Source organism: Capricornis sumatraensis, chromosome X (assembly GCF_032405125.1).
Source record: "Capricornis sumatraensis isolate serow.1 chromosome X, serow.2, whole genome shotgun sequence".
Taxonomy (NCBI): Eukaryota; Metazoa; Chordata; class Mammalia; order Artiodactyla; family Bovidae; genus Capricornis; species Capricornis sumatraensis.
The window spans coordinates 15466197-15491736 of NC_091092.1; the positions used below are offsets into that span (position 1 = coordinate 15466197).

The 25540-nt window shown below is 42.8% G+C and overlaps 1 protein-coding gene across 4 annotated transcripts in view; it reads left to right on the forward strand.

Moving 5' to 3' along the window:
* The window catches only part of ATG4A (autophagy related 4A cysteine peptidase), a 78296-nt gene extending 53587 nt beyond the window's left edge, over positions 1 to 24709 (forward strand). For 2 of the 4 annotated variants that reach the window (XM_068962098.1, XM_068962102.1), the window contains 7 exons: positions 3374 to 3453; positions 4160 to 4347; positions 4470 to 4548; positions 9978 to 10123; positions 11805 to 11861; positions 13256 to 13364; positions 23211 to 24709. In XM_068962098.1, the coding sequence (XP_068818199.1) occupies positions 3374 to 3453; positions 4160 to 4347; positions 4470 to 4548; positions 9978 to 10123; positions 11805 to 11861; positions 13256 to 13364; positions 23211 to 23281 (730 nt within the window). In that variant the 3' untranslated portion in view covers positions 23282 to 24709. The remainder of the gene's footprint in view (positions 1 to 3373; positions 3454 to 4159; positions 4348 to 4469; positions 4549 to 9977; positions 10124 to 11804; positions 11862 to 13255; positions 13365 to 23210) is intronic. The other 2 variants (XM_068962099.1, XM_068962100.1) reach the window with 2 other exon arrangements.
* The last annotated feature ends 831 nt before the right edge of the window (positions 24710 to 25540 follow it).

Consider the following 25540-nt stretch of genomic DNA (forward strand, 5'->3'; position numbering starts at 1 on the left):
AGACAACTGTCTTTGTTTATCAGAGTTGTAGTCATGAGTACCAGTCCAGGTAGAGGCCCCTCAGGACTCATCCCATATCCCCTCGATAGATTGGTGCTCAGACACTCAACCATCAGTCTGAGGGTTACTTTGAAGCCAAAGGGTTTGTACTAAGATGAGGGGGAAGCCTGAACCAGCCTAGGGAAGGCACAGACTCCCACCTTGTATGGTATTTTAAAAAATCTTCATTGATTCATTCAACAGTTATTGGGCACCTCTACTATGCTAAGTATTGGGTGTATAAAAATAAATTAGGTATAATTCTTGCTTCAAGGAACTTCCACCTATTGGAAGACACAAACCCCAGGGGAGTCTTGGAATCAGTTTGTCATCTTTTAGTTAACTCAGGGTACCCCAGCATGGTCCTTTTGCTGTTGTCCTATTAAGTCCCAGAATTTACCTCCCGCAGCAAGAGGCAACATGGAGAGACCAGGACCAATGCTTTGGAAATGAATGGGGTGAGTGACATTGGCACTTACACCCACAGGCCACCTCACCTATTGTCACTCTCCTTCCTGACAGCCTATTACCAAGTGGAAACTCCATGAGGGCAGAAATTGTGTTTTCCTTGTTCACTCCTATAACATTAGCACATTAAACCACCTGGTACCTGTAGTGAAGTGAAGTGAAGTGAGCTCCCTCAGTCGTGTCTGACTCTTTGCGACCCCATGGACTGTAGCCCACCAGGCTCCTCCATCCATGGGATTCTCCAGGCAAGAATACTGGAGTGGGTCGCCATTTCCTTCTCCAGGGGCAGTTCCCAACCCAGGGATCGAACATGAATCTCCCGAATTACAGGCAGGTGCTTTACCCTGTACCTGTAAGTGCTCAATAAATACCTGATGAATGAGTGAATGAAAATGGCAGCCAGAGTTTGAAAATTGAAACCATCGGAGAAGGCAATGGCACCCCACTCCAGTACTCTTGCCTGGAAAATCCCATGGATGGAGGAGCCTGGTAAGTTTCAGTCCATGGAGTCTATGGCGTTGCACAGAGTCGGACACGACTGAAGCAACTTAGCAGCAGCAGCAGCCCTCTTTGGTCAGAGAAGGCATGGCACCCCACTCCAGTACTCTTGCCTGGAAAATCCCATGGATGGAGGAGCCTGGTAAGTTTCAGTCCATGGGGTCTATGGCGTTGCACAGAGTCGGACACGACTGAAGCAACTTAGCAGCAGCAGCAGCCCTCTTTGGTCAGAGAAGGCATGGCAACCCACTCCAGTACTCTTGCCTGGAAAATCCCATGGATGGAGGAGCCTGGTGGGCTGCAGTCCATGGGGTCGCTAAGAGTCGGACACGACTGAGCGACTTCACTTTTCACTTTCATGCCTTGGAGAAGGAAATGGCAACCGACTCCAGGGTTCCTGCCTGGAGAATCCCAGGGACAGGGGAGCCTGGTGGGCTGCCGTCTATGGGGTCGCACAGAGTCAGACACGACTGAAGCGACTTAGCAGCTGCAGCCTTCTTTGGTAGCTACTTTAATTCTTAGGCTCTCTGTAGCATGATGACAGGACCTGCTTCATGCAAAATACAAATGAGGCACTGTTTCAGTTATTAGCCAACCTTCAGTGAGCTCGAATGTTTTGGGAATGTGCTTGTGAGGGGAGTAGTCTGGATTTCTTGGGGACCCAAGTGAAACGTATTATCTTGGAATCACCCTTTGCTAACAGTGCAGCTTCTCTGAGACCACTTCCTTACTTTAGTCTGTAGTGCGTTTTGCGCCATTGTTGGTCAGGTGAGTGAGGATCTGGTGGTATTTTAGGAACCACTGCAAGAAGCCAGGGTAGAAAGTATAAAAAATTGGAATGGCTGTGCTGATCCCAAAACCTAGTTTGATATGGTTGGTTTATAAATGACATCCCTCAGAATTTGCTTCTTTCTTCTAAAATTTGAACTTCCCAGTAACAAGTAAATGGAAACATACATTTTAAAAAGAATTTAGGCGGATTCTTACTCATCATGAATGTTATTATTAGGAACAGCACTATGTGATGATAATGATTACATTATTATTATTTTGGGGAAAGATAAAATGAATGAAATGAAAATATAATGGTAACTAACCTCTTATTGGGAGCTACTTTAGTTTGGGAGAGAATGTGTTTTTGTTTCATTTTGTTGGTCGTTGAGACTGGGCTTTACCCCCAAATCCCATAGTAGCCAGGTTAAAAATGTCTTCTTCAAACTGACTATAGAAGAAAATAAGGGAGAAATAGACAACATATTTTACTCAGATAATCTCTCTTTTAACTGGGTTTTCTTTCTAATCTCCTCTGAAAGTGAAAGTCACTCAGTTGTGGCCAGCTCTTTGCAACCCCATGAACTATACAGGCCATGGAATTCTCCAGGCCAGAAGACTGGAGTGGGTTGCCACGCAATCCTCTAGGGGATCTTCCCAACCCAGCAATTGAACTGGGGCCTCCTGCATTTCAGGTGGATTCTTTACCAGCTGAACCACCAGGAAAGCCTCTGAAGTCATGCAATTTAGCATGCTCTATGGCTCTATGTTTTCAGTTCTTGACCAACAAGGCCCAGCAAGTCTCCTGGGACAACCTTCTTACTGCACTTGGGGAGGGACTGAAGAGATCATCTCCTCTATCTGTTTCTCTCTCCCTCTGGATTTCCCTGGGGCTTATTCTTCATATTATATATGCTTCTAAACAAAGATATACACACACACACATATACATACACACAGGTATGTGTGTGTGTTCGTGCTAAGTCATTTCAGTTGTGTCTGACTCTTTGCAACCCCATGGACTGTAGCCCACCAGGCTCCTCTGTCTATGGGGATTTCCAGGCAAGAATACTGGAGTGGGTTGCCATTTCCTTCTCCAGGGGATCTTCCCAACCCAGGGATCGAACCCAGGTCTCCCACATTGCAGGCAGACGCTTTAACCTCTGAGCCACCAGGGAAGCCCATATATATATATTTAAGTAACAGTTTTCCTTTTTTTTTTTTAAAGCAATAAGTCAGAATGTCTCACATTTAAGAAAAGAAAAGAAAATCTCTTGGGAGCAGGTGTACTGGTCCTCTCTTGCCCAGTAGGAGTAACATCATTTTTCGAGGCAGCCTGTTCCATTTTTATAAAAAGCAAGGCCTTCTTTCTGAGGTTCAGAAACAGTGACTCTGGCATTTTCAAAGTCCCTGGACGTGGAATATTCCAGAGCTTGGTCAAAGGAGCCAGACCTGACCTGAATCCCACAGAGAGAACAACTTCTGTGTGGCTCAGCATTCGGTAACTTCTGGAACACTGGACATACGTAGGTGGTACTATTTTCTGCCGAGATGTCCATCTTCCCCAATTGTGACTTCATTGTATGTTGCTTTGCAGAAAACTTGCTTTATTTGATGAATGGAATTCCTTGGCTGTTTATGTTTCAATGGATAACACCGTGGTCATCGAAGATATCAGTGAGTCCTTGGCTGGTTTACCTTCTCGGGTGGTTGGGTATGGAGGTTCTTCTTTACCATTCAGAACATGTTGGGGGAAGAGAGGGAGAAAGAAAGAGAAAGCAAGAGAGAGAGAGAGAGAGAGAGAGAGAGAAAGAATAAACACACACATGCTGTCTCTGGCCTGCCCCTCTAGCAAGACAGGGGAGCACAGGGCTCTGGTTAATCATTCCCTGTGCCCTTTTTTTCTCTTCCCTTTCAGCTGTCTGAAAGGGGAAAAAATGAGAGGATCTTTGGTGTGCCTCAGTGAAGTACCAGATTCTTTCCCTGCAGGACACCCCAAGTGCAGATAATCAGTTAAACCAGCCATGGGTCTTCTCTGGCCTCCCCCGCCTCCACTGTACTCTCCAACATGGGGCTCAAGAGACCAACAGATCCAGTCCCTGTTTCCAAGGCCTTTGTAGCCTAGTTGACAAATGAGATTCTCCCAATGAGCCCATCATATCTGAGGAGACACAAGGAGTGTTCAGTTGCCAGAAGGAAGAGAAGTAAGGGCTGGACGAGTACCCTGGGCTTCCTGTAGCAAGTAGGGCAGCAGGGCCCTGGTGGCAGCGGGAAGGGCCTTCCAGGTGGGGACTGTCACGTCGGGTCTCCCTTAGTCTTGCCCATGGTGCATCTCTTAGGGCTGGGTACCCCTTTTTTACCTAGCCCTGTCTTCTGTTTCTAGAAAAAATGTGCCGCACCCTGTCCTTGAGTGCCGACACACCTGCCGAGAGGCCCCTGGAGTCTCTGACTGCTTCCACCCAAAGTAAGGGCCCCTCGGCCTGCTGCACGGCCTGGAAACCCTTGCTGCTTATTGTGCCCCTCCGCCTAGGCATAAACCAAATAAACCCCGTCTATGTCGACGCCTTCAAAGTAAGTCACACCTTTCCCCATGCCGCCTGCGGCCTGCCCATCCCACCACCATCGTGAGCCCGGAGATCCGTGAGCAGCAGTCCACATGTGAGCTGAGAATCTTGCGTTCTCTTTCCCTCCAGGAGTGTTTTAAGATGCCACAGTCTTTAGGGGCATTAGGAGGAAAACCAAATAACGCCTATTATTTCATAGGATTCTTAGGTAAGAAAAGAGTAATCACAAGTAAGTCACCGTGGGCTAGGGGAGGGCGGGCCCAACAAGGTCTGTGTGGAAGACCAGCCAATTCCAGTTAGGAGGCCCTGGCCTAGCCTGGAGATGCTGTGGCCTGTAGGCAGCTCGTCCTGCCTCTAGCCTGGAGAGTAACACCTACCTGTGCCTCACAGAGACCAGTGTCTCCATCTCTTTGCCTCTCAATATGATGGTTCCATGGCTGTGTTCACACTGGATGACCCCAAGGTCACAGCATTGCTTCAGCACCTCTTTTTCCCTCTGGGACCCAGGGCGGCAGGGCTTCACTTCCCTGGCCTTGCCGATCCCCTTCTTACTGGAGCTTGGGCAGTTGGGCCAGGAGCCATCCTCTGACTTCCCAAGACCACACAGCTGGGCCTGCTAGCTTATCGTTCAGAGGCTTGTCTGGGTGGAAATTAGAGGAGGTGAAAACAGAGGTATCCCTTTTATGATAATGGAGGCTCAGCCTTAAAACAACTAAGCTACTGTGGATCCTGATGAGCAGCCCGACATTCCTGCCTCAGTGGACACCTCTGGAAACCCCGCCATCTTCCTCACTAGCTGTGACCAGAGGCATTGAAGGCCCTTGGCACACAAAAGGAGCAGCCCGGCTCTTCCCAAACTTTCATGTGCACACGAATCACCTTGAGATTAACACGCAGGTTCAGCAGGTCTGGGGTGGAGCCTGAGAGCCTGCATTTCTCTCTAGATAGGGCAGGTGCCACTGGTGCCACACTTTGAGTGCCAGGGGCCTAGATACCTGGTTAGTGCCACAGAGTAAGGGAGCGATGTAGCCAGGGAAGCGGAATAGTGCCACCTCTGGCCGGAGTGGGCTCTGAGGAACTTGCGAGTTTAGGGTACAAAGGACAGCCAGAGCAGGCCTGGGGAATGGTGTGAGGGATGTGCAGAGGACACGGTGAGACGAACTTGGCCACCCTCCCAACCTGTCTCTTCCTCAGAGATTCAGGGAGGTGAGTTGAGTGGGAACAGACAGACCTGGCCCCTGTATGTGGCCTGCCTCCTGCTGGCTCAGTGTGTGACAGTAGGAAAAGAGAGTCAACTCTTTCAGTCTTAGGTTCCCTTTATGGAAAATAGGGCTGACCCCCAGCTCACCATGTTGTCACCTCACAGTAAAGCACTCAGTAAAGAGCCAGCCTGACCCCAGTGCTTCTTTCAGCTGCTTACTCTTCTCTCCTTAAGGTGGGGTTTCTCTGCAGTTGCTGGGCTCGCTCTTGAATGCTGCCACCTCCTGGTCGAGTTTAAGAACTACAGCTTGGTGGAACATTTGAAAAGTGGAGGCTTTTACTTTCTAAATCTTCCCTGGTGACTTAGAGGTTAAACCATCTGCCTCCAATGTGGGAGACCCAGGTTTGATCCCTGGTTTGGGAAGATCCCCTGGAGAAGGAAATGGCAACCCACTCCAATATTCCTGCCTGGAGAATCCCATGGACGGAGAAGCCTGGTAGGCTACAGTCCACGGGGTCGCAGAGTCAGACACGACTGAGCCAGTACTTGGAGTTTTATAAATTTAGATGTTCTCTGTTTTTAAGCTTCTGGGTTCCTGTCAAAGAAACTGTTGCAAAAATCTAATTCCTATTGTCTGTGCTTAAAGGCAAACTGAAAACAGATTGGAAAATAATTGTGGAGGGATCTCAATGAATTCCTGGGCACCCTGGCCTCCTTATCCCAGGTTACCCAGAGAGAATTTGCCAAGTTGCCATAGCCCTTCTTCTCTTGGGGGGCCCCTGGGCTGGGGGGACTTTGGTGGAGTTGGACTGCTTATGAAAGAGGTGTGACAATCCCCAGTTCCCAAAACAGAGGTTTACATAGTGTCCATTTGCCCATTAATTTCATAAATCTTCTGGTTAACCTTTACTTGAGGCTCCAAAGTCACCTCAACTCCCCCTTTCTGACTCACCCGGTTACTGTATTAGGTTTGGGGTGGGGGACCAGATTGATAGAACGTCTGAAGGGAGGGGACAGATGAGAGCTTCCATTTTCTGAACCAGGAACTCTACAGAGGGTACTCTCTCTTCCTCCATCCCCCTTTCTCTCTCCATGTATGTATATATGTATATGTATATGTGTATATATATATATATATATAATTTATCATTATAATGGCTTACCCAATGGCTCAGCAGCTAAATAATCTGCCTGCAATGCAGTAGATACAGGAGATGTGGTTTGATTCCTGGGTCAGGAAGATCCCCTGGAGGAGGAAATGGCAACCCACTCCAGTATTCTTGCCTGGAGAATTCCATGGACACAGGAGCCTGGTGGGCTACAGTCCATGGGATCACAAAGAGTCGAACACAACTGAGCACATATATGGATTATTATATTGTTCATGACATATAAATATATATTTATATAATGTGGGCTTCCCTAGTGGCTTAGATGGTAAAGCGACTGTCTGCAATGCAGGAGACCCAGGTTTGATCCCTGGGTTGGGAAGATCCCCTGGAGAAGGAAATGGCAGCCCACTCCAGTATTCTTGCCTTGAAAATCCCACGGAGCCTGGTAGGTTACCGTCCATGGGGTCGCAAAGAGTCGGACATGACTGAGCGACTTCACTTTCACTTTCATACTTTCACTTTTCATTTATATAATATATTGAAATATAAATACATTTATAGAGAGATACAGATTAGTATCAATAGTTATATAGAGATGGGGCTTCCCTGGTGGCTCAGTGGTAAAGAATCTGCCTGCAATGCAGGAGATAACAGGTTCAATCCCTGATCCATGAAGATCCCCTAGAGAATGAAATGGCAACCCACTCCAGTATTCTTGCCTGGGAAGTCCCATGGACGGAGAAGCCTGGCAGGCTACAGTCCATGGGGTCACAAAACAGCTGGACACAGCTTAGCGACTAAGCAACACGAATATAGAGATGTATCTAGCTGTAGATAAATAGATAGATAGGGTTAACCCTGAGGGGTAGAGATCATTATTTCCATTTATGCCTAGTGGAAAACTTAGAGGGGTAGTTTCCTCAAGGTCACTAAGCTCAAAAGTAGCAAAGCCAGAGTTTGACCCCAGTTTGGCTGTCTGTGCTAACATACCCCCTTGCTTCTCTAGTGGTCTCTTGCCCAGTAGGAGGCTGGGAGATGCTCCTGGTGTACAAGACTGTGGCCAGGGTGACAGCCTGGCTGGGTGATGTTTTCTGCTTAGAGAAGAGATGTTTGTCTCCTGTGGTTTGGTAGAGGGTGCCACCTGGAGCTCTGTCACATGAACTGGGTGTCTACAGATGGTGGACCTGCCTGCTCCTTCTTCTTGGGCCTCATTGGAGACCTTGATACAGTCCCCATGTAATTTCTAGGGCTTTTTCAATCTACTGTATCTCTTTTAAGCAATGTCAGAAATGGGCCAACCCACAGAGCTCCACTACACACTCATACATACATACGCATGCAGATATACACACACACACATGGAAAAGGGCCAGACTCAGAGAGGACACTTATTATTCCCGGTACCTTAAACCAAAGGCTTTGCTGGTGGCTCAGCACTAAAAGAATCTTCCTGCCAATGCAGAAGGCGCAGGATCCTCTGGAGGAAGAAATGCTTCCTTTCCTGTCAAAGACTGACCACTGGTTTGAACTAACAACTTGGCTAGTCAGTAAGTTACTTTGTTTCTGTAAGTCCGTGATCCACATCTATTGACCAAGTCCCGACCAAGCCAGACACATGGCTGTGCAATTTTTGAATGAGCACGTGGGTGTGCTTAGTCACTCAGTCAGGTCTGACTGACCCCATGTTTTCGACCCCATGGACTGTAGCCTAGCAGGCTCCTCTGTCCATGGGGATTCTCCAGGCAAGAATACTGGAGTGGGTTGCCATGCCCTCCTCTAGGGGATCTTCCTAACTCAGGGACTGAACCCAGGTCTCCCACGTTGCAGGCGGATTTCTTACTGTCTGAGCCACCAGGGAAGCCCAAAGGAGCATGAACCCATGCAAAAAGATCACATAATAAGGCTGTTTTACAGAAGAGTCAATTCACTCAGATCATTTAAGGGGATTCCCTGCTGGCTCAGACAGTAAAGAGTCTGCCTGCAATGTGGGAAACCCAGGTTCGATTCCTGGGTTGGGAAGATCCCCTGGAGAAGGAAATGGCAACCCACTCCAGTATTCTTTCCTGGAAAATCCTGTGGATGTAGAAGACTGGAAGGCTACATACCATGGGGTTGCAAAGAGTCTGAGCAAGATACATCCTGCGTTTGTATTGTATTTCAAGCAGTTCATAGAAGTGAGATCTTCCCATTCTGATAATACTCTGTGAACTAACTGGAACAGGCCAAGGGACCTCAGTTTAAAAACAAGAAAATTAAGACAGAGTGGAGTGGTTTGTCTTACGTTTGTGATAGAGACAAATTAAACTTGGCATCAGACGTCAGAAACACTCTTTGCCAACAGAAGCACTTAGATGTACCCAACACAATCCTGAATGCCATTCCAGAGACCTTCGGGGTGTCCTTCCCTACCCCATCCCCCTGCCTCAGGCAGATCTGCCTTTGCTTCCCTAATCCAGTCTAGAACACAGAGGCCCAGTTGGTTCTCAGGCCTGGACAGTGAGTTTGGGGTGCCCCCTTAGGTACATCAGCTCATGATCTTTAGTGGTACTCTCAACACTTTGAATATCAAATAAAAGTAGAGATTTTATTATCCCAAATCCCACCCCCCACCAAGTCCTTATTGGGATAGACATTTTCCTTTTGATGAAGCATTGTTTTTTCTCCCATTTGTAATGGTTGATCACCTCAAACTGGTTTTCCCAGTGAGATGTATCTGTGCTGATACTCATGTGACCAAGCAGTGCCTTCTGACAAGGAATTACTGACTTTCTAACACTGACTAACTTGCTAGTGAATTAAGACCAGAAGTCACCTCCCTGGTATCTCGTCTGTGGCACAGTCAGCATTCCCATTTCTTTGGGAGGCCAAGGCCTTTTTCCTGTCCAAATGTGCTCTTTGACCATAGGTCTAAGAACCTATGGTCTAGAGCAAGATGCTTTCCAGTGCTGAAAGAGTCAGGAAGCTTCCCTAATGGCACCTGGACTCATGATTCCACCTACCACCTCTTGGCTACTGCTGCTCACCGAGCCCGCCATGTCATCTGTGGTTGCTCATTCCTCCCTTGTCCCCATACCTGTCCCTTTCCATTCTTGTACTTGGACTTTGAGGAGATGTAAATGCTAGGGCAAATCTTCACATGGAATGATTGGCTTTGAGGGTGGGTGGCTTCCTTCGAGCATGTTTACTCTCCTTCCGGCTTTCTGTTATCTCATTCCCATTGTCACCAAGGGAGGGGTTAGGACAACCAGAGTGACCCTTCCAAGGACAGCAGTGGGGCCAGGGCCGGTGATTCTTCAAAGGCTAATCAGGTGTCATTCAAAACAGGTGATGAGCTCATTTTCCTGGACCCTCACACCACCCAGACCTTTGTTGACACTGAAGAGAACGGAACGGTTGACGACCAGACGTTCCATTGTCTGCAACCCCCACAGCGGATGAACATCCTGAACTTGGATCCTTCCGTAGCATTGGTTAGTATCTGAAGGTTGGATGGGCCAAGAGACACACCGCTGCCCTATCACAGTTGGGTTCCCTGGGAGTTATCCAGGTTGTTAGATAGGATGGCAGGAGAATATAGTGTCATGTAGTGCAGTGGGGAAGGAATGGGCCCTGAAGCCGAGTTGCTCCAGTTAGGATCCAAGCCACTTACCAGCCATGGACTGAGGGGGAGTCCCTCCTTAACTTTTCTGAGCTTTGGCCTTCTCATCCCTCCCATGGGCAAAACAATTGCTCCTTCCTTGTAGGCTTGTGTGAGGTATGCTATGTGTAAGGTACTTAGCACAGTGCCCAGCATATTGTAAGCATTTTAGAAATGTTGGTTATTGTTACTGTTACCACCTTTCTCCGTTTTCTTTCTTGCCCCCTAAATATTGCCACCCAGGCACAGGGAATAAGGTGAAACATAGGGAGGGATAAGAGGCCAAGACCTCCTGGGTGGAAAAGGTCCATTCCTCTGGGCACACAATCCAGGAAGTTGCAGGGTTCCCCCCACCCACCCCCGGAAGAATGTCTGCTGTTGACACATGGAAGGGGCAGCTATCTGGGAACTAGCCAGTGGTTCTGAGGCCTGTCTGAATCCTCTCTTCCAGTTTAACTTGATTGTCAGAGTGCCAGTGGTAGAGAGCTGACAGAGTCCTCCTCTTGTTTTGGACCATTCTTTTAGTACTGTAGGATGTTCTGAGTATGGATAAAGAGGCCCATGGTTCTCTTTATTCTAACAGATAATTTCCTTAAGGTCAAAGCCACCTAACTAATACCTCTAGTTAAAAGTACTACTTGGCTTTTGTCTGCTGGTTTTATTGCATTGTTTTTTTCTAGGTAGGTGTATTTGTGCACTGAATGTAATGGAATTAACCCTGTGCTTTGGAGATTGGTTTTTATGTTAGTATATCTCACAGTGTGAAGTGGGAGACAGGGAGGAAAAGAGATAGGGTAAAAGGGAAAGGGACAGAAGAAGAGTGAGAAGCAGAGAGAGAGAAACTATGCATGAGCATGTGTGTGTCCTAGTGAGGCACTGATCTGGGAGAGTGATAAACTCAATCTTCCTCCTCATTGCTGGGAGGATAGAGCCAAAGGAAGCGGCCTGCATGTTGTGTCACAGCTCTGGGCCAATGGCTCTGTCTTGCAATACGTAAGGCCTGCCTTGGTGCCCCTGACCAGTTCTTCTTTTTGTAAATTGGAATATAATTGCTTTACAATGTTGTATTAGTTTCTGCTGTACAACAATGTGAAGTAGCTCTATGTATACATATATCCCCTCCTTCTTGAACCTCCCTCCCACCCTCCACATCCCACCCCTTTAGGACATCACAGAGCACTGAACTGAGCTCCCTGTGATAGACAGCTGCTTCCCACTAGCTATCTGTTTTACACATGGTGGTGTACATATGTGTGTGTGTGTGTGTGTGTGTGTGTGTGTATGTCAATTCTGATCTCCAAATTCATCCCACCCTCACCTTCTCCCCCACCGTGGCCACATGCCCATTCTCTACATAGGAGGGCATTTTTTGAGGCAAGATAATTTTGGATAAATAACAAATTAGAGAAGGGACATTCGTATATGAATGGCCGATAGGGAACTGGAGATATGAGATGGGTAGTGTATATATGTCATGAACAGTTCTAAGTTGTCTTCTTTTGCTTTCCCCCAAGGGGTTTTTCTGCAAAGAAGAAAAAGACTTTGATAGCTGGTGTAGCCTTGTTCAGAAGGTAAAGATCTATGTTTTTCTCAGTCTTAATAAAAACAAATATTTTTCAACATAATTCCTTTCCAAGACAGTTTTTCATAGTAACAAATCCACCCTGATATGACTTTATTGCTAGAGAAAGAAACTAAGATATGGGGAATTATACAGAACTTTGGGGAAACCAAAGGAAAACTTTGGTTTGAAATATGCTTACTTTGTCAAATGAACGATATTTTTAGCTACTGAATGTTCCATCTCATGGAGGTTATGAGTCAATGAAATCTTCAACTGATTACCATTTTAACCTAAAATGTCAGTTTCATATAGGTCAGCCCAAATTCTTCTATACTCTGATTATAACATTGAGGTGGTTGAATAAACCAAACTATTTTTCTATTTGTTTCATGGTCCATTTACAGTTTAGTGTATTCCATTATGGTTTAAGGGGCTTACCTTTCTAGTAACTGTTTTATTTATATACTGATAAAATATAGCCACACTGCCACTTAAAGGAAACACAGTTTGCAGAAATCTGTGTAAATATGAAAGCTAGCTATTCTTTTTTCTTGGACACTTTATGTCAAAAGATATTTATTGTTTTGCTGGCTCCTAATCTTTATATCTGCCCCCCTCATCCTTCACTTCTAACACATGCCAATTTTGTGGGAGACATTGATCAATGGTTATTGAAAGAATGAAGGGAGATCATAGGGAGTAGTTTAAAGAGCCCTGGGTGGGGTGTCAGGTTGCAAAACACAGGGGTTGGAGAGATGGGATCCCACAGCCTCTCCTAAGTGTAAGGATGGAAGATTTTTCTTCACAGGTAAACAAATAATTGATTCCAAAGTCCCCAGCTGAATCTGAAACCCCAGTTAATAATTGACTGAGGCATCATGGAGAATTATTTTCTAAAATTAGTTCAGAATGCAGCAAAACTGAATATCACATTTAACATTAGAAAGAAAAATTTCTGATAAGACCAAGGTCTTTAAATTAGGCCATATACCATATGTCTTGGACTAAAACTGAAACCATGCCAACGTGTACTGATGTTCTTTCGGGGCAGATTTAATTTAATTAACCCACATTTCTTTGGAGCCAACACTTCAGGAACATCTTATCCCTAAATTGAATTGGTCCCGTGCAACTGGCAAATGACCTGAACCTTATGATGGAGCAAGGGCAGTGGGTACTAGCCTTCCATCAGATCCTCCCACCAGTATCCTTCCTTCCCTGGCCAACAGTTTCTAGAATTGAAGAGGGATGGGTCTGGTACAGGAGGGGTATATTTGCTGAGCCTGTGCTTTCACCTTTCAATAACCAAATTACTCTCTTGGGGTTTGGAGTCATATATTGCCAACTGGACAGAAATGTAGTGACTCTGCAGTGTTTACAACTGATTCTATGTCTCCTCAGGAAATTCTAAAGGAAAATTTAAGGATGTTTGAATTAGTTCAGAAACATCCATCACATTGGCCTCCCTTTGTTCCTCCAGCCAAGCCGGAAGTAACAACCACAGGGGCAGGTAAGCTGTTGTTCAGAAGTTCTCTGGCCAGCAGACCCTTGGATAGCAGTTGTTTTATGAGACAGAAGCAATTGTGGGTCATGCTTTCTGTGGAATGAAAATTTCTACTCAGGTGGACTGATCAAAGAATGGTATTTCTTCTGATGAACTGATACTTAGCAATTTCAAAGAATAATAGTAAAAGAAAAATCAAAATGAGTAGAATTTCTTTTTTTTCATGGTCTGGTTTAGAAACCAAATCAGAGGACATGAGTAATTCAAAAGGTTCCTCAAAGATCTTACAGAGCCTCATCTTAATCACTGTGAACAGGACTGTGTAACAAGTCTAGTTCATTTCTTTTTTTAATTGATGTATAGTTAACTTACAGTGTTGTGTCAATTTCAGGTATACAGTAAAGTGATAAATATATATATATATGTAGTTTTTCAGTTTATTTTCTATTATTGGTTATTATAAGATATTAAATATAGTTCCTTTTGCTATATAGTAGGTTCTTATTTATTTTATATATAGTAGTATATATCTGTTAATCCCAAAGTTCTAATTTATAGCCCCCCTTTTCCCTTCTGGTAACCATAAATTTGTTTTCTATGTCTGTGAGTCTATTTCTGTTTTATAAATAAGGTCATTTGTATCATTTTTTAGATTCCACGTGTAAGTGATATCCTGTGGTATTTACCTTTTTCTTCCTCAGTTTACTTAGTATGATAATCTTTAGGTCCATCCATGTTTCTGCAAATGGCATTATTTCATTCTTCTTTATGGCTAAGTAATATTCCATTATATATACATGCATGTGTGTATATACATATGTTATATATACACACCACATCTTATTTATCCATTTACCTGTAGATGGGCACTTAGTTTGCTTCCATGTCTTCACTATTGTAAATAGTGCTGCTGTGACCAGTGAGGTGCATATATCTTTTTGAATTAGATTTTTCATCTTTTCTGGATCTATGCCCAGGAGTGTGACTGCTGGGTCATATGGTAACTCTATTTTTAGTTTTTTAAGAAACCTCCACACTATCCTCCATAGTGGCCACATCAATTTACATTCCCAGCAACAGTATAAGAGGGATCCCTTTTCTCCATACCCTCTCCAGCATTTATTATTTGTAGATTTTTTGATGATGGCCATTCTGAGCAGTGTGAGGTGATACCTCATTGTAGTTTTAATTTGCATTTCTCTAATACTTAGTGATATTGAGCATCTTTTCATGTGCCTGTTGGCCATTTGTATGGCTTCTTTGGAGAAATATCTATTTAAGTCTTCTGCTAATTTTTTGATTGGGCTGTTTGTTTTTTGATACTGAGCTATATGAGCTGTTTGTGTATTTGAAAGTTAATCCCTTGCAGTCACATCATTTGCAAATATTTTCTCCCAGTCCATAGGTAATCTTTTTGTTTTGTTTACAGTTTCCTTTGCTATGCAAATGTTTTTACATTTAATTAGGTCCCATTTGTTTACTTTTACTTTTGTTTCCATTACTCTAGGAGACAGATCAAAAAAAATATTGCTGAAATTTATGTCAGAGTATTCTGCCTATGTCTTCCTCTAGGAGTTTTATAGTATCCAGTCCTACATTTATTTTGAGTTTATTTTTTGTATATGGTATTAGAGAATATTCTGATTTCATTCTTTTTCATGTAACTGTCCAGTTTTCCCAGAACCACTTATTGAGGGAACTGTCTTTCCTCCATGGTATATTCTTGCCTCCATTGTAGTAGATTGGGCTTCCCTGATAGCTCAGCTGGTAAAGAATCCACCTGTAATTCAGGAGACCCTGATTCGATTCCTGGGCGGGGAAGAGCCACTGGAAAGGGATAGGCTACCCACTCCAGTATTCTTAGGTTTCCCTGGTGGCTCAGATAGTAAAGAATCTATCTGCAATGCAGAAGACCTGGGTTCGATCACTGGGTTGTGAAGATCCCTTGGAGAAGGGAACAGCTACCCACTCCAGTATTCTGGCCTGGAGAATTCCATGGACTGTATAGTCCATGGGATCGCAAAGAGTCGGACTTGACTGAGCAACTTTCACTTGTTGTAGATTAATTAACCATAAGTACATGGGTTTATTTCTGGGCTTTCTGTCCTGTTCCTTTGATCTATGCTTCTGTTTTTTGTGCCAGTACCATACTGTTTTGATGACTGTAGCTTTGTAGTATAGTATGAAGTCAAGGAGCATGATTCCTTCGGCTCTGTTCTTCTTTCTCAAGATTGTTTTGTCTGTTTGAGGTCTTTTCTGTTTTCACACAAATTGGAAAGTTTTTTGTTCTAGTTTTGTGAAAAATGCCATTGCTAACTTGTTAGGGATTACGTTGAATCTGTAGATTATGTTGGGTAGTATGGTGTTTTTAACAATATTAATTCTTCCAATCCAAGAACATGGTATATCTTTTCATCTGTTTGTGTCATCTTTAGTTTCTTTCATTAGCGTCTTATACTTTTGGGAGTACAGGTGTTTTGCCTCCTTATGTAGATTTATTCCTAGGAATTTTACTCTTTTTAATGTGATAGTAAGTGGGATTATTTTCTTAATTTCTCTTTCTGATAGTTCATTGTTAGTGTACAGAAATGCAGCAGATTTCTGTATGTTAATCTTGTACCCTGAAACTTTACCAAATTTGTTGATGAGCTCTAGTAGTTTTCTGATGGCATCTTTAGGATTTTCTATGTATAGTATCATGTCATCGGCAAACAGTGACAATATTGCTTCTTTCTTTCCAATTTGGATTACTTCTATTTCTTTTTCTTCTCTGATTGCTGTGGCCTGGATTTCCAAAACTATATTGAATAAAAGTGGCAAGAGTGGGCATCCTTATCTAGTTCCTGATCTTAAAGGGAATGCTTTCAGCTTTTTGCCATTGACTATGATGTTTAGCTGTGTGTTTGTCATATATGGCCTTATGTTGAGGTATGTTCCTTCTATTTCCACTTTCTGGAGAGTTTTTATAATAGATGGATATTGAATTTAATCAGAAGCTTTTTCTGCATCTATTGAGATGATCATATGGTTTTCATTCTTTAATTTGTTCATGTGGTGTATCACATTGATTTCCAGGTATTGAAAAATCCTTGGATCCCTGGGATAAATCCCACTTGGTCATGGTGTGTGATCCTTTCAATGTATTGTTGGAGTCAGCTGGCTAGTATTGTGTTGAGGATTTTTGCATCTATGTTCATCAGTGATACTGACCTCTAATTTTCTTTTTTGTGTGTGATATCTTTGTTTGGTTTGGTGTCTGGTTGTTAGTGGCCTTATAGAATGAGTTCAGAAGTGTTTCTACCTCTGCAATTTTTTAGAATAGTTTGAGAAGGGTAGCTGTTAACTCTTCTTTAAATGTTTAGTAGAATTCACCTGTGATGCCATCCAGTCTTGGACTTTTGTTTGTTGGGAATTTTTAAATTTCTGATTCAATTTCTGTACTGGTAATTGGTTTATTCATAGTTTCTGTTTCTTCCCGGTTCAGTCTTGGGAGATTGTACCTTTCTAAGAATTTGTCCATTTCTTCTAGGCTGTTTATTTTATTGCTGTATAGTTGCTCATAATAGTCTCTTATGATCTTTTATATTTCAGTGGAGTCAGTTGTAATATTTCTTTTTTCACTTCTGATTTTATTGATTTGGGTTCTCTCCCTTTTTTTTCTTGATGAGTCTGGCTAAATAAAGGTTTATCAATTTTTTAATCTTTTCAAAGAACCAGCTTTTGGTTTTATTGATCATTTCTTTTTCTTTTTTTTTTAGTCTCTATTTCATTTCTGCTCTGATCTTAATGATTTATTTCCTTCTATAACTTTGGGTACTGTTTGTTCTTCTTTCTCTAGTTGTTTTAGGTGTCAGTTTAGGTTGTTTGAGATTTTTATTTCCTGAGGTAAACTTATATTGCTATAAACTTCCCTCTTAGAAGTGCTTTTGCTATAACCCATAAGTTTTGGATCATCGTATATTCATTTTCATTGTCCCTAGGTACTTTTAAATTTCCTCTTTGATTTCTTCAGTGATCCATTGGTTGTTTGGTATCATATTGTTTAACCTCCATGTGTTTGTGGATTTTTGCAGTTTTTTCTTGTATTTGATTTCTAATCTCATAGAGTTCTGGTTGGAAAAGATGCTGGATATGATTTTAGTTTTCTTAGATTTACCAAGGCTCATTTTGTGGCCAGGAGAATGTCCCATGTGCACTTGAAAAGAATGTTCTGCTGTTTTTTGATGGAATGCTATATAAATACCAATTAAGTTCATTTGGTCTCATGTGTTATTTTAATAACTGTGTTTCCTTATTGATGTTCTGTCTCAATGATCTGTCCATTGATGTAACTAGAGTGTTAAAGTTCCCTACTATTATTGTGTTACTATTAATTTCTCCTTTCATAACTGTTATTATTTGCCTTATATATTAAGGTACTCCTATGTTAGGTACATGTATATTTGCAATTTTTATATTTTCTTTTTGGATGCATCCCTTGAATCCCTTGATTCACCCCTTGTAGTGTCCTGCTTTGTCTCTTGTCACAGTCTTCATTTTAAAGTTTATTTTGTCTGATATGAGTATTGCTAGTCTTGCTTTCTTCTGATTTCCATTTGCGTGGAATACCTTTTTCTATCCCTTTACTTTCAGTCTGTATACGTCTCTAGATCTGTAGTGAATATGTTGTAGGCAGCATATATATAGGTCTTGTTTTTGACTGCATTCAGCCAGTGTGTGTCTTTTGGTTGGAAAAATTTAGTCTGTTTGCATTTAAAGTAATTATTGATAAGTGTCTTCTTATTGCGATTTTGTTAATGGTTTTGGATTTGTTTTCGTAGGTCTTTTCCCCCCTTTTTCTTCTTTTGTTCTCTTGTGATTTAATAACTACCTTTAGTGTTATGTTTGGATTCCTTCTTTTTTGTGTGTATATCTATTATAGATTTTTGCTTTGTGGTTTTTGTATAAGTCTGTATATAAATGTGACTGTTTTAAGTTGCTGATCTCTTAATTTCAAATGCATCTTAAATACCATGCATTTGTACTCTCCTCCCCTCATGATTACTGTTTTTGATATCATGTTTTACATCTAATTGTTTTTTGAATCCTTTATCTGCTTATTGTAGATACAGGTGACTTTACAAATTTTGTCTTTTAACCTCCTTACTAGTTTTGTCTGAATGATTTTCTACCTTTACTGTATGTTTGCCTTCATCAGTGAGCTTTTTCATTTTGTAAATTTCTTGTTCTTATTTGTGATCTTTTTTTTTTCCACGCAGAGAAGTCCTTTAACATTTATTGTAAAGCTGGTTTGGTGGTGCTGAATTATTTTAGCTTTCCCTTGTCTGTAAAGCTTTTGATTTCTCCATCAAATCTGAATGAGAATTTTTCTGGGTAGAGTATTCTTGGTTGTAGGTTTTCCCCTTTCATCACTTTAAATATATTGTGTCACTCCCTTCTGGCCTGCAGAATTTCTGCAGAAAAATCAGCTAATAGCCTTATGGGAGTTCCCTTGTATGTTATTTGTTTTCTCTTGCTGCTTTTAGTATTCTCTCTTTATCTTTAATTTTTATAATTTTCATTACATCATGTCTTGGTGTGTTCCTCTTTGTGTTCATCTTGTATGGGACTCTCTACACTTCCTGGAGTTGGAGGCCTGGTTCCTTTCCCAGGTTAGGGAAGTTTTTAGCTGTTATCTATTCTAATATTTTCTCAGGTCTTTTCTCTCTCTCTTCTTCTGGGACCCCTATAATGCAAATATTGGTGCATTTGATGCTGTCCCAGAGAACTCTTAAACTGTCATTTCTTTTCATTCTTTTTCTGTTTTTTTTTTTTTTTCCTGTTCAGCTGTAGTGATTTCCACTGCTCTGTCTTCATGCACACTGGTCCATTCTTCTAGTATATATTTTTTTGCATTTCTTTTTTAAAATTAATTTATTTTTTATTGAAAGATAATTGCTTTACAGAATTTTGTTGTTTTCTGTCAAACCTCAACATGAATAAGCCATAGGTATACTTCTTCTATGTATATTTTTGGATTTGTCATCTCAGTTTGGTTGTTCTTTATATGTTCTCTTTGTTAAAAACTAATTTCTCACTCTTTGCATCCATTCTCTTCTCAAGTTCTTTGATCATCTTTATAATCATTACTCTGAACTCATTCTTGAGTAGATTGCCTAACTCCTCTTTACTTCATTCTTCTGGAGTTTTATCTTGTTCCTGTGTCTGGAATATATTCCTCTGCTGCCTCATTTTGCCTAAGTTGCTATTTGTATTTTTTTGTCTGTGGTAGGCTAGTTACATTTCTCAACTTTGGAGAACTGGCCCTCTGAAGGAGGCATCCTATATGTCCCAGAAGTGCACGCCTCTCTCGTCACCCAAGCTACGTGCTCTAGGTGTTACCCCTATGAGGGCCATTTGGTTCTTTCTGTTGTGGTGGGCTGACTCTGTGGGCCATCTACTAGCTTAGCTGGCATCAAGTGTGGTTGGTTGCCAGGCCCTGCCTTGTGCACATTCTGCTGGTAGCTGTTTAGTGGGGCCTGGTCATGAGGTGGCTGGTTGCAGAATCCAAGGGGGCCCAAGGGCTAGTGCTGGCTCACTGGTGGCTGGAGTCAGGGTCCTGAAGACTCTGGGGCTGTGCCAACTAATGGCAGAGGTTAGTGCTGGATTGCTGGCAGGCAGAGCTAGTTCCTGTAGTGTGGCTGCTGGGCCCAGGGATCCCAGAGCATGTTTCAGATCATTGGTAAGTGGGGGCTAGTTCCTGATACAGTTGGGTATGAGGTCTGGGGTGTCCCAAAGGTTTCATTGACCTGCTGTGGGCAGGGCCAGGGCTGAGGTGATCCCAGGGTCAGGACTGGTTTCTGTTGCAGGATATAGTTTTCTTGCTCCTAGTGTCTGCCCCCTGGTGGATGAGGGGGATCTAGAGTCTTGTTCAGGCTTCCTGGTGGGAGGGGCCAGGGCCTGTCCACTGGTGGGTGGAGCTGGGACTTGGCCCTCAGATGGGCAGGGCCATGTCTAAGGGCGTGTCTAGAGGGTGTGGGCTTTCGACTTCTTCAGTCAGCTTGTCTGAAAAGTGGAAGTGTTAGTCTTTCAGTCATGTCCAACTCTTTGAGGCCCCATGGACTATAGCTCTCCAGGTTCCTCTGTCCACAGAATTCTATAGGCAAGAGTACTAGAGTGGGTAGCTATTCCCTTCTCCAGGGGATCTTCCCAACACAGGAATCAAACCTGGGTCTCCTGCATCACAGGCAGATTCTTTACCACTGAGCCGCCAAGGAAGCCCTGCCCAATTACTTGTTTGGCCTGAGGTGTCCCAGCACTGGTGCCTACAGGCTGTTGGGTAGGGTCATGTCTTGGCACTAGTGATCCAACATGTCAGCTACCAGGAATGTACATGTGGTAGAATATTCCCGAATATGACCGCCATTAGTGTCTATGTCCCCCTGGTGAGCTGCAGCCTACCCACACCTCTCCAGGAGAGTCTCTGAGACCAGCAGGTAGGGCTGGCCTGTCAGTAAGTCAGTTCAGTCACTCAGTCATGTCTGACTCTTTGCAACCCCATGGACTGTAGCATGCCAGGCTTTCCTGTCCATCACTAACTCCCGGGGCTTGCTCAAACTCATGTCCATCGAGTCGGTGATGCCATCCAACCATCTCATCCTCTGTCGTTCCCTTCTCCTCCTGCCTTCAATCTTTCCTAGTATCAGGGTCTTTTCCAATGAGTCAGTTCTTTGCCTCAGGTGGCCAAAGTATTGGAGTTGCAGCTTCAGCATCAGTCCTTCCAATGAATGCTACTGCTGCTGCTAAGTCGCTTCAGTTGTGTCTGACTCTGTGCGACCCCAGAGATGGCAGCCCACCAGGCTCCCCCATCCCTGGGATTCTCCAGGCAAGAACACTGGAGTGGGTTGCCGTTTCCTTCTCCAATGCATGAAAGTGAAAAGTGAAAGTGAAGTCGCTCAGTTGTGTCCGACTCTTAGCGACTCCATGGACTGCAGCCTATCAGGCTCCTCCATCCATGGGATTTTCCAGACAAGAGTACTGGAGTAGGTTGCCATTTCCTTCTCCACTTCCAATGAATATTCTGGACTAATTTCCTTTAGGATTAACTGGTTGGATCTCCTTGCAGTCCAAGGGACTCTCAAGAGTCTTCTCCAGCACCACAGTTCAAAAGCATCAATTCTTTGGCACTCAGCTTTCTTTATGGTTCAACTCTCACATCCATACATGACTACTGGAAAAACCGTAGCTTTGACTAATCGGACCTTTGTTGGCAAAGTGATGTTTCTAGTTTTTAATATGCTGTCTTGGTTGGTCATAGCTTTTCTTCCAAGAAACAAGTGTTTATAATTTCATGGCTGCAGTCACCATCTGCAGTGATTTTGGAGCCCCCCAAATTAAAGTCTCTCACTGTTTCCATTGTTTCCCCATCTATTTGTCATGAAGTGATGGGACTGGATGCCATGATGTTAGTTTTTTGAATGTTGAGTTTTAAGCCAACTTTTTCACTCTCCTCTTTCACTCTCATCAAGAGGCTCTAAGTTCTTTGCTTTCTGCCATAAGGGTGGTTATCATCTGCATATCTAAGATTATTGATATTTCTCCCTGCCATCTTGATTCCATCTTGAGCTTCATCCAGCCCGGCATTTCACATGATGTACTCTGCATATAAATAAGCAGGGTGACAATATACAGCCTTGACATACTCCTGTCCCAATTTGGAACCAGTCTGTTGTGTCATGTACAGTTATAACTGTTGCTTGGCTTGCATACAGTTTCTCAGGAGGCAGGTCAGGTGGTTTGGTATTCCCATCTCTTGAAGAATTTTTCAGTTTGTTGTGATCCAGATAGTCAAAGGTTTTGGCATAATCAATAAATCAGAAGTAGATGTTTTTCTGGAACTCTCTAGTTGTTTTGATGATCCAGTGGATGTTGGCAATTTGATCTCTGGTTCCTCTGCCTTTTCTAAATCCAGCTTGAACATCTGGAAGTTCACAGCTCACATACTGTTGAAGCCTGACTTGGAGAATTTTTTTTTTTATTTTTTATCTGACTTGGAGAATTTTGAGCATTACTTTGCTAGCATGTGAGATGAGTGCAATTGTGCAGTAGCTTGAACATTCTTTGGCATTGCCTTTCGTAGGGATTGGAATGAAAACTGACCTTTTCCAGTCCTGTGGCCACGGATGAGTTTTCCAAATTTGCTGGTCTAGGCTCCTATCAAATTATTCCTTTTGCCCTGAGTCCCAGTACACATGAAAGTTTTCTGTGGGCCCTTGAAGCGTAGAGTCTGTATTTCCCCCAGTCCTGTGGGGTTCTTGCAATAAACTCCTGCTGGCCTTCAAAGCCAAATCCTCCAGGGGGGTCCTCCCCTGAATGCCAGACCCTCAGTCTGAGGAGCCTGACATGGGGCTCAGAACTCTTACTCCTGTGGGAGAGCTTCTACAATATTATTCTCCATTTTGTGGGTTGCCCGCCCATGGGTGTGGGATTTGATCATATCGTGAGTCTGCCCCTCCTACCCATATTGCTGTGAATTCTTCTTTATGACTTTAGTTGTAGAAGATCTCTTCTGGTAGGTTCCAGTCCTTTTCATCAATGGTTGTTCTGCAGATAGTTTTGATTTTGTTGTGCTCGTAAGAGGAGATGAGCTCAGGATCTTTTTACTCTCATATCTTGGGCCCCTAAAACTATTTTGATTCTTTATGGAGAATTGTTAACACTTGGCAGTGGTCCCACCTATAAGTCTCCTCTACGCTAGCTTTTGTGTAGCAAAGCAATTAAAAAATGTATGGTCTTAACTACCGAGTAACGTACTGAACTGTTGAACCAAAGGTTTTCAAGCTTTTTTTCCCCCTCATTTCTGTATTCTGATAGAGTTCATTGACTCTACTGAACAACTAGAGGAATTTGACCTGGAGGAAGATTTCGAGATTCTGAGCATATAGGATAGTGGGAACTCATCTTGGAGATCTGTCTTCCATCTGGCACCAGAAGAACACGAACTCATCACGTAAAACTTTTTTAGTCAGCAAGTGCCTAATATGCCAACAGCATACAAACTTGATAGGAATCATGACTGAGCCAATCACCATTTCTCAACAACAAAAAAGAGAGAATGAACAATATACCCTTTCCCCAGAAGGAACTAAAACAATCATGGAATCTAGGAGCAGAAAGATTAGGAGGCATCTCTTGCTTCCCAGCTACTTACATGGCCACAGCAAATCTTCAGCTGCTGGAATGAGGAGGTGGATGTGTGGAGGACAGCCAGCAACTCCCACCTTGCTTTCAGCACCAGCAGATGAGAGATGGTTACCTTGTGCTTCTTTACTCTTTCAGGTTAGACCTCTTTGGGCTAAATACTAAGAAGCAATCTGTTCCCTTGCTCTAATAATAAAGTGTTAATCATTGTATCAGAACAATTGTAACAACAAAATGTTCTTGTTAAAGTATTTGAATATGTATTTAAATAATCATAATTGATCTCAAAAAGTATGTCAAAGACATTACATCAAATGCATATTTATTGATCTTCCTATTTGAGAGAACCTTACTATTGAATGGGTCATTGTCCCCGTCTTAACTGATACTTTTGTCAGATGTCACCCTGTCCTTAAATCATTTATCACCTAATTCAGGGGTCTGCAAACTTTTTCTGTCAAGGGCCAGAGAAGAAATGTTTTAGGCTCTGAAGGCCATCTAGCATCTGTCATAGCTACTCATCTCTGCTGGTGAAGCACCTAAACAGCCCTGGACAGTGTGCACGCACGAGAGCCTGGCTGTAATGCAATAGAACTTTATTTACAAAAAAAACGGGAAGGGCTGGATTTAGCCCCAGGCTGTAGTTTGCTAATCACTGACTTAAATTATTGATTTTTGTTTGGGAAATTAAAAATTATGGTTGAATTTGACTCCCTTTTGCTTTATAGTCATAATTGGAAAGCTAATTATTCATGTGGTGACATTAATCTGTGTATCAAATATTATTTGGGGACTGTTGTTATTGTGCAGTTGCTAAGTCGTGTCCGACTCTTTGTGACCTCATGGACTGTAGCCTGCCAGAGGACTGAAGTCCTGTTCGTGGGATTTCCCAGGCAAGAATACTGGAGTAGGTTGTCATTTCCTCCTCCAGGGGATCTTTGCAATGCAGAGATCAAACCACGTCTCCTGCACTGGCAGGCAGATTCTTTACCACTGAGCCACCTGGGAAGCCCTTAATTTCAAGACTAGCAACATACTGAGTTTTAAAGCGCATATTCATCAAATTGGTTTTGCTAACCATTCTCCTGTATGGATGTACCTCACATCCCAGTGATATTTTCCCATTTTCCACTCCTTGTCTTTTTCAACTTGTATGCATTTCACCTCCATACTCAACAAAGTGCCCAATAGGCCCCAGGAAGGCCAGCAACTGCAGTATGAAAACTAGCAAATAAAGGAAATAAACCAAACTAAGGTGGGTTTTTTTTTTTTTTTGGTATACTTAGGAATATTTGAATACTCATTTCCTTAGATTCCATATTCTTATTTTACCCAGTAGGTAGTATATGCCAGTGAATTCAGAATTTGAAAGATGCAAAATGGTATTCAGTGAAATGTCTCTCCCTCCCACAAGTCAGTTCTGTTCCTTGAACCCTCCCAATGTTATTAATTTCTTGTTTATCCTTCCAGAGGCTATATTTTATGCATATACAAATACATGCAAATATATCAGATTTGATTTTAATGACTTTAAAATTTCTCTCCTTTTTATTAATCTACAAATGATCCTGAGAACCCAGAAGAATGGAAAGCCCTTTCTTGAACTCAAGCATGTGATGGGGCTAAAAACAGTAGTAAGCTTATCTTGAAACAACTTGTAGATTTGTTGCTTGTTGGAAGACATTTTCAGGCCTTGACTTTCATTGTATTTTTCTGTGTCTCACTGTTATGTTGTAAAGCTCAACTTGCAGTAACAAGAACCTCCAAGGCTCTGAGGGGAACTTAGGAATTTCAGTGACATGGGCTTTAGAAAAATTTTCATCAAAGAATGTCAAAGAGTCAAATGTTCACATTGAATTCCTTTTATTTGCAATGTACAAAGTTGACACCATGCTTATTACTCAAGAGGTGAAGGTAACAATAGTTTGGATTATACTGACTATGCTTTGTGTGTGTTGGCACAGTTTATATAATATTTAAGGAAATAGAATCACCTGGAAGGA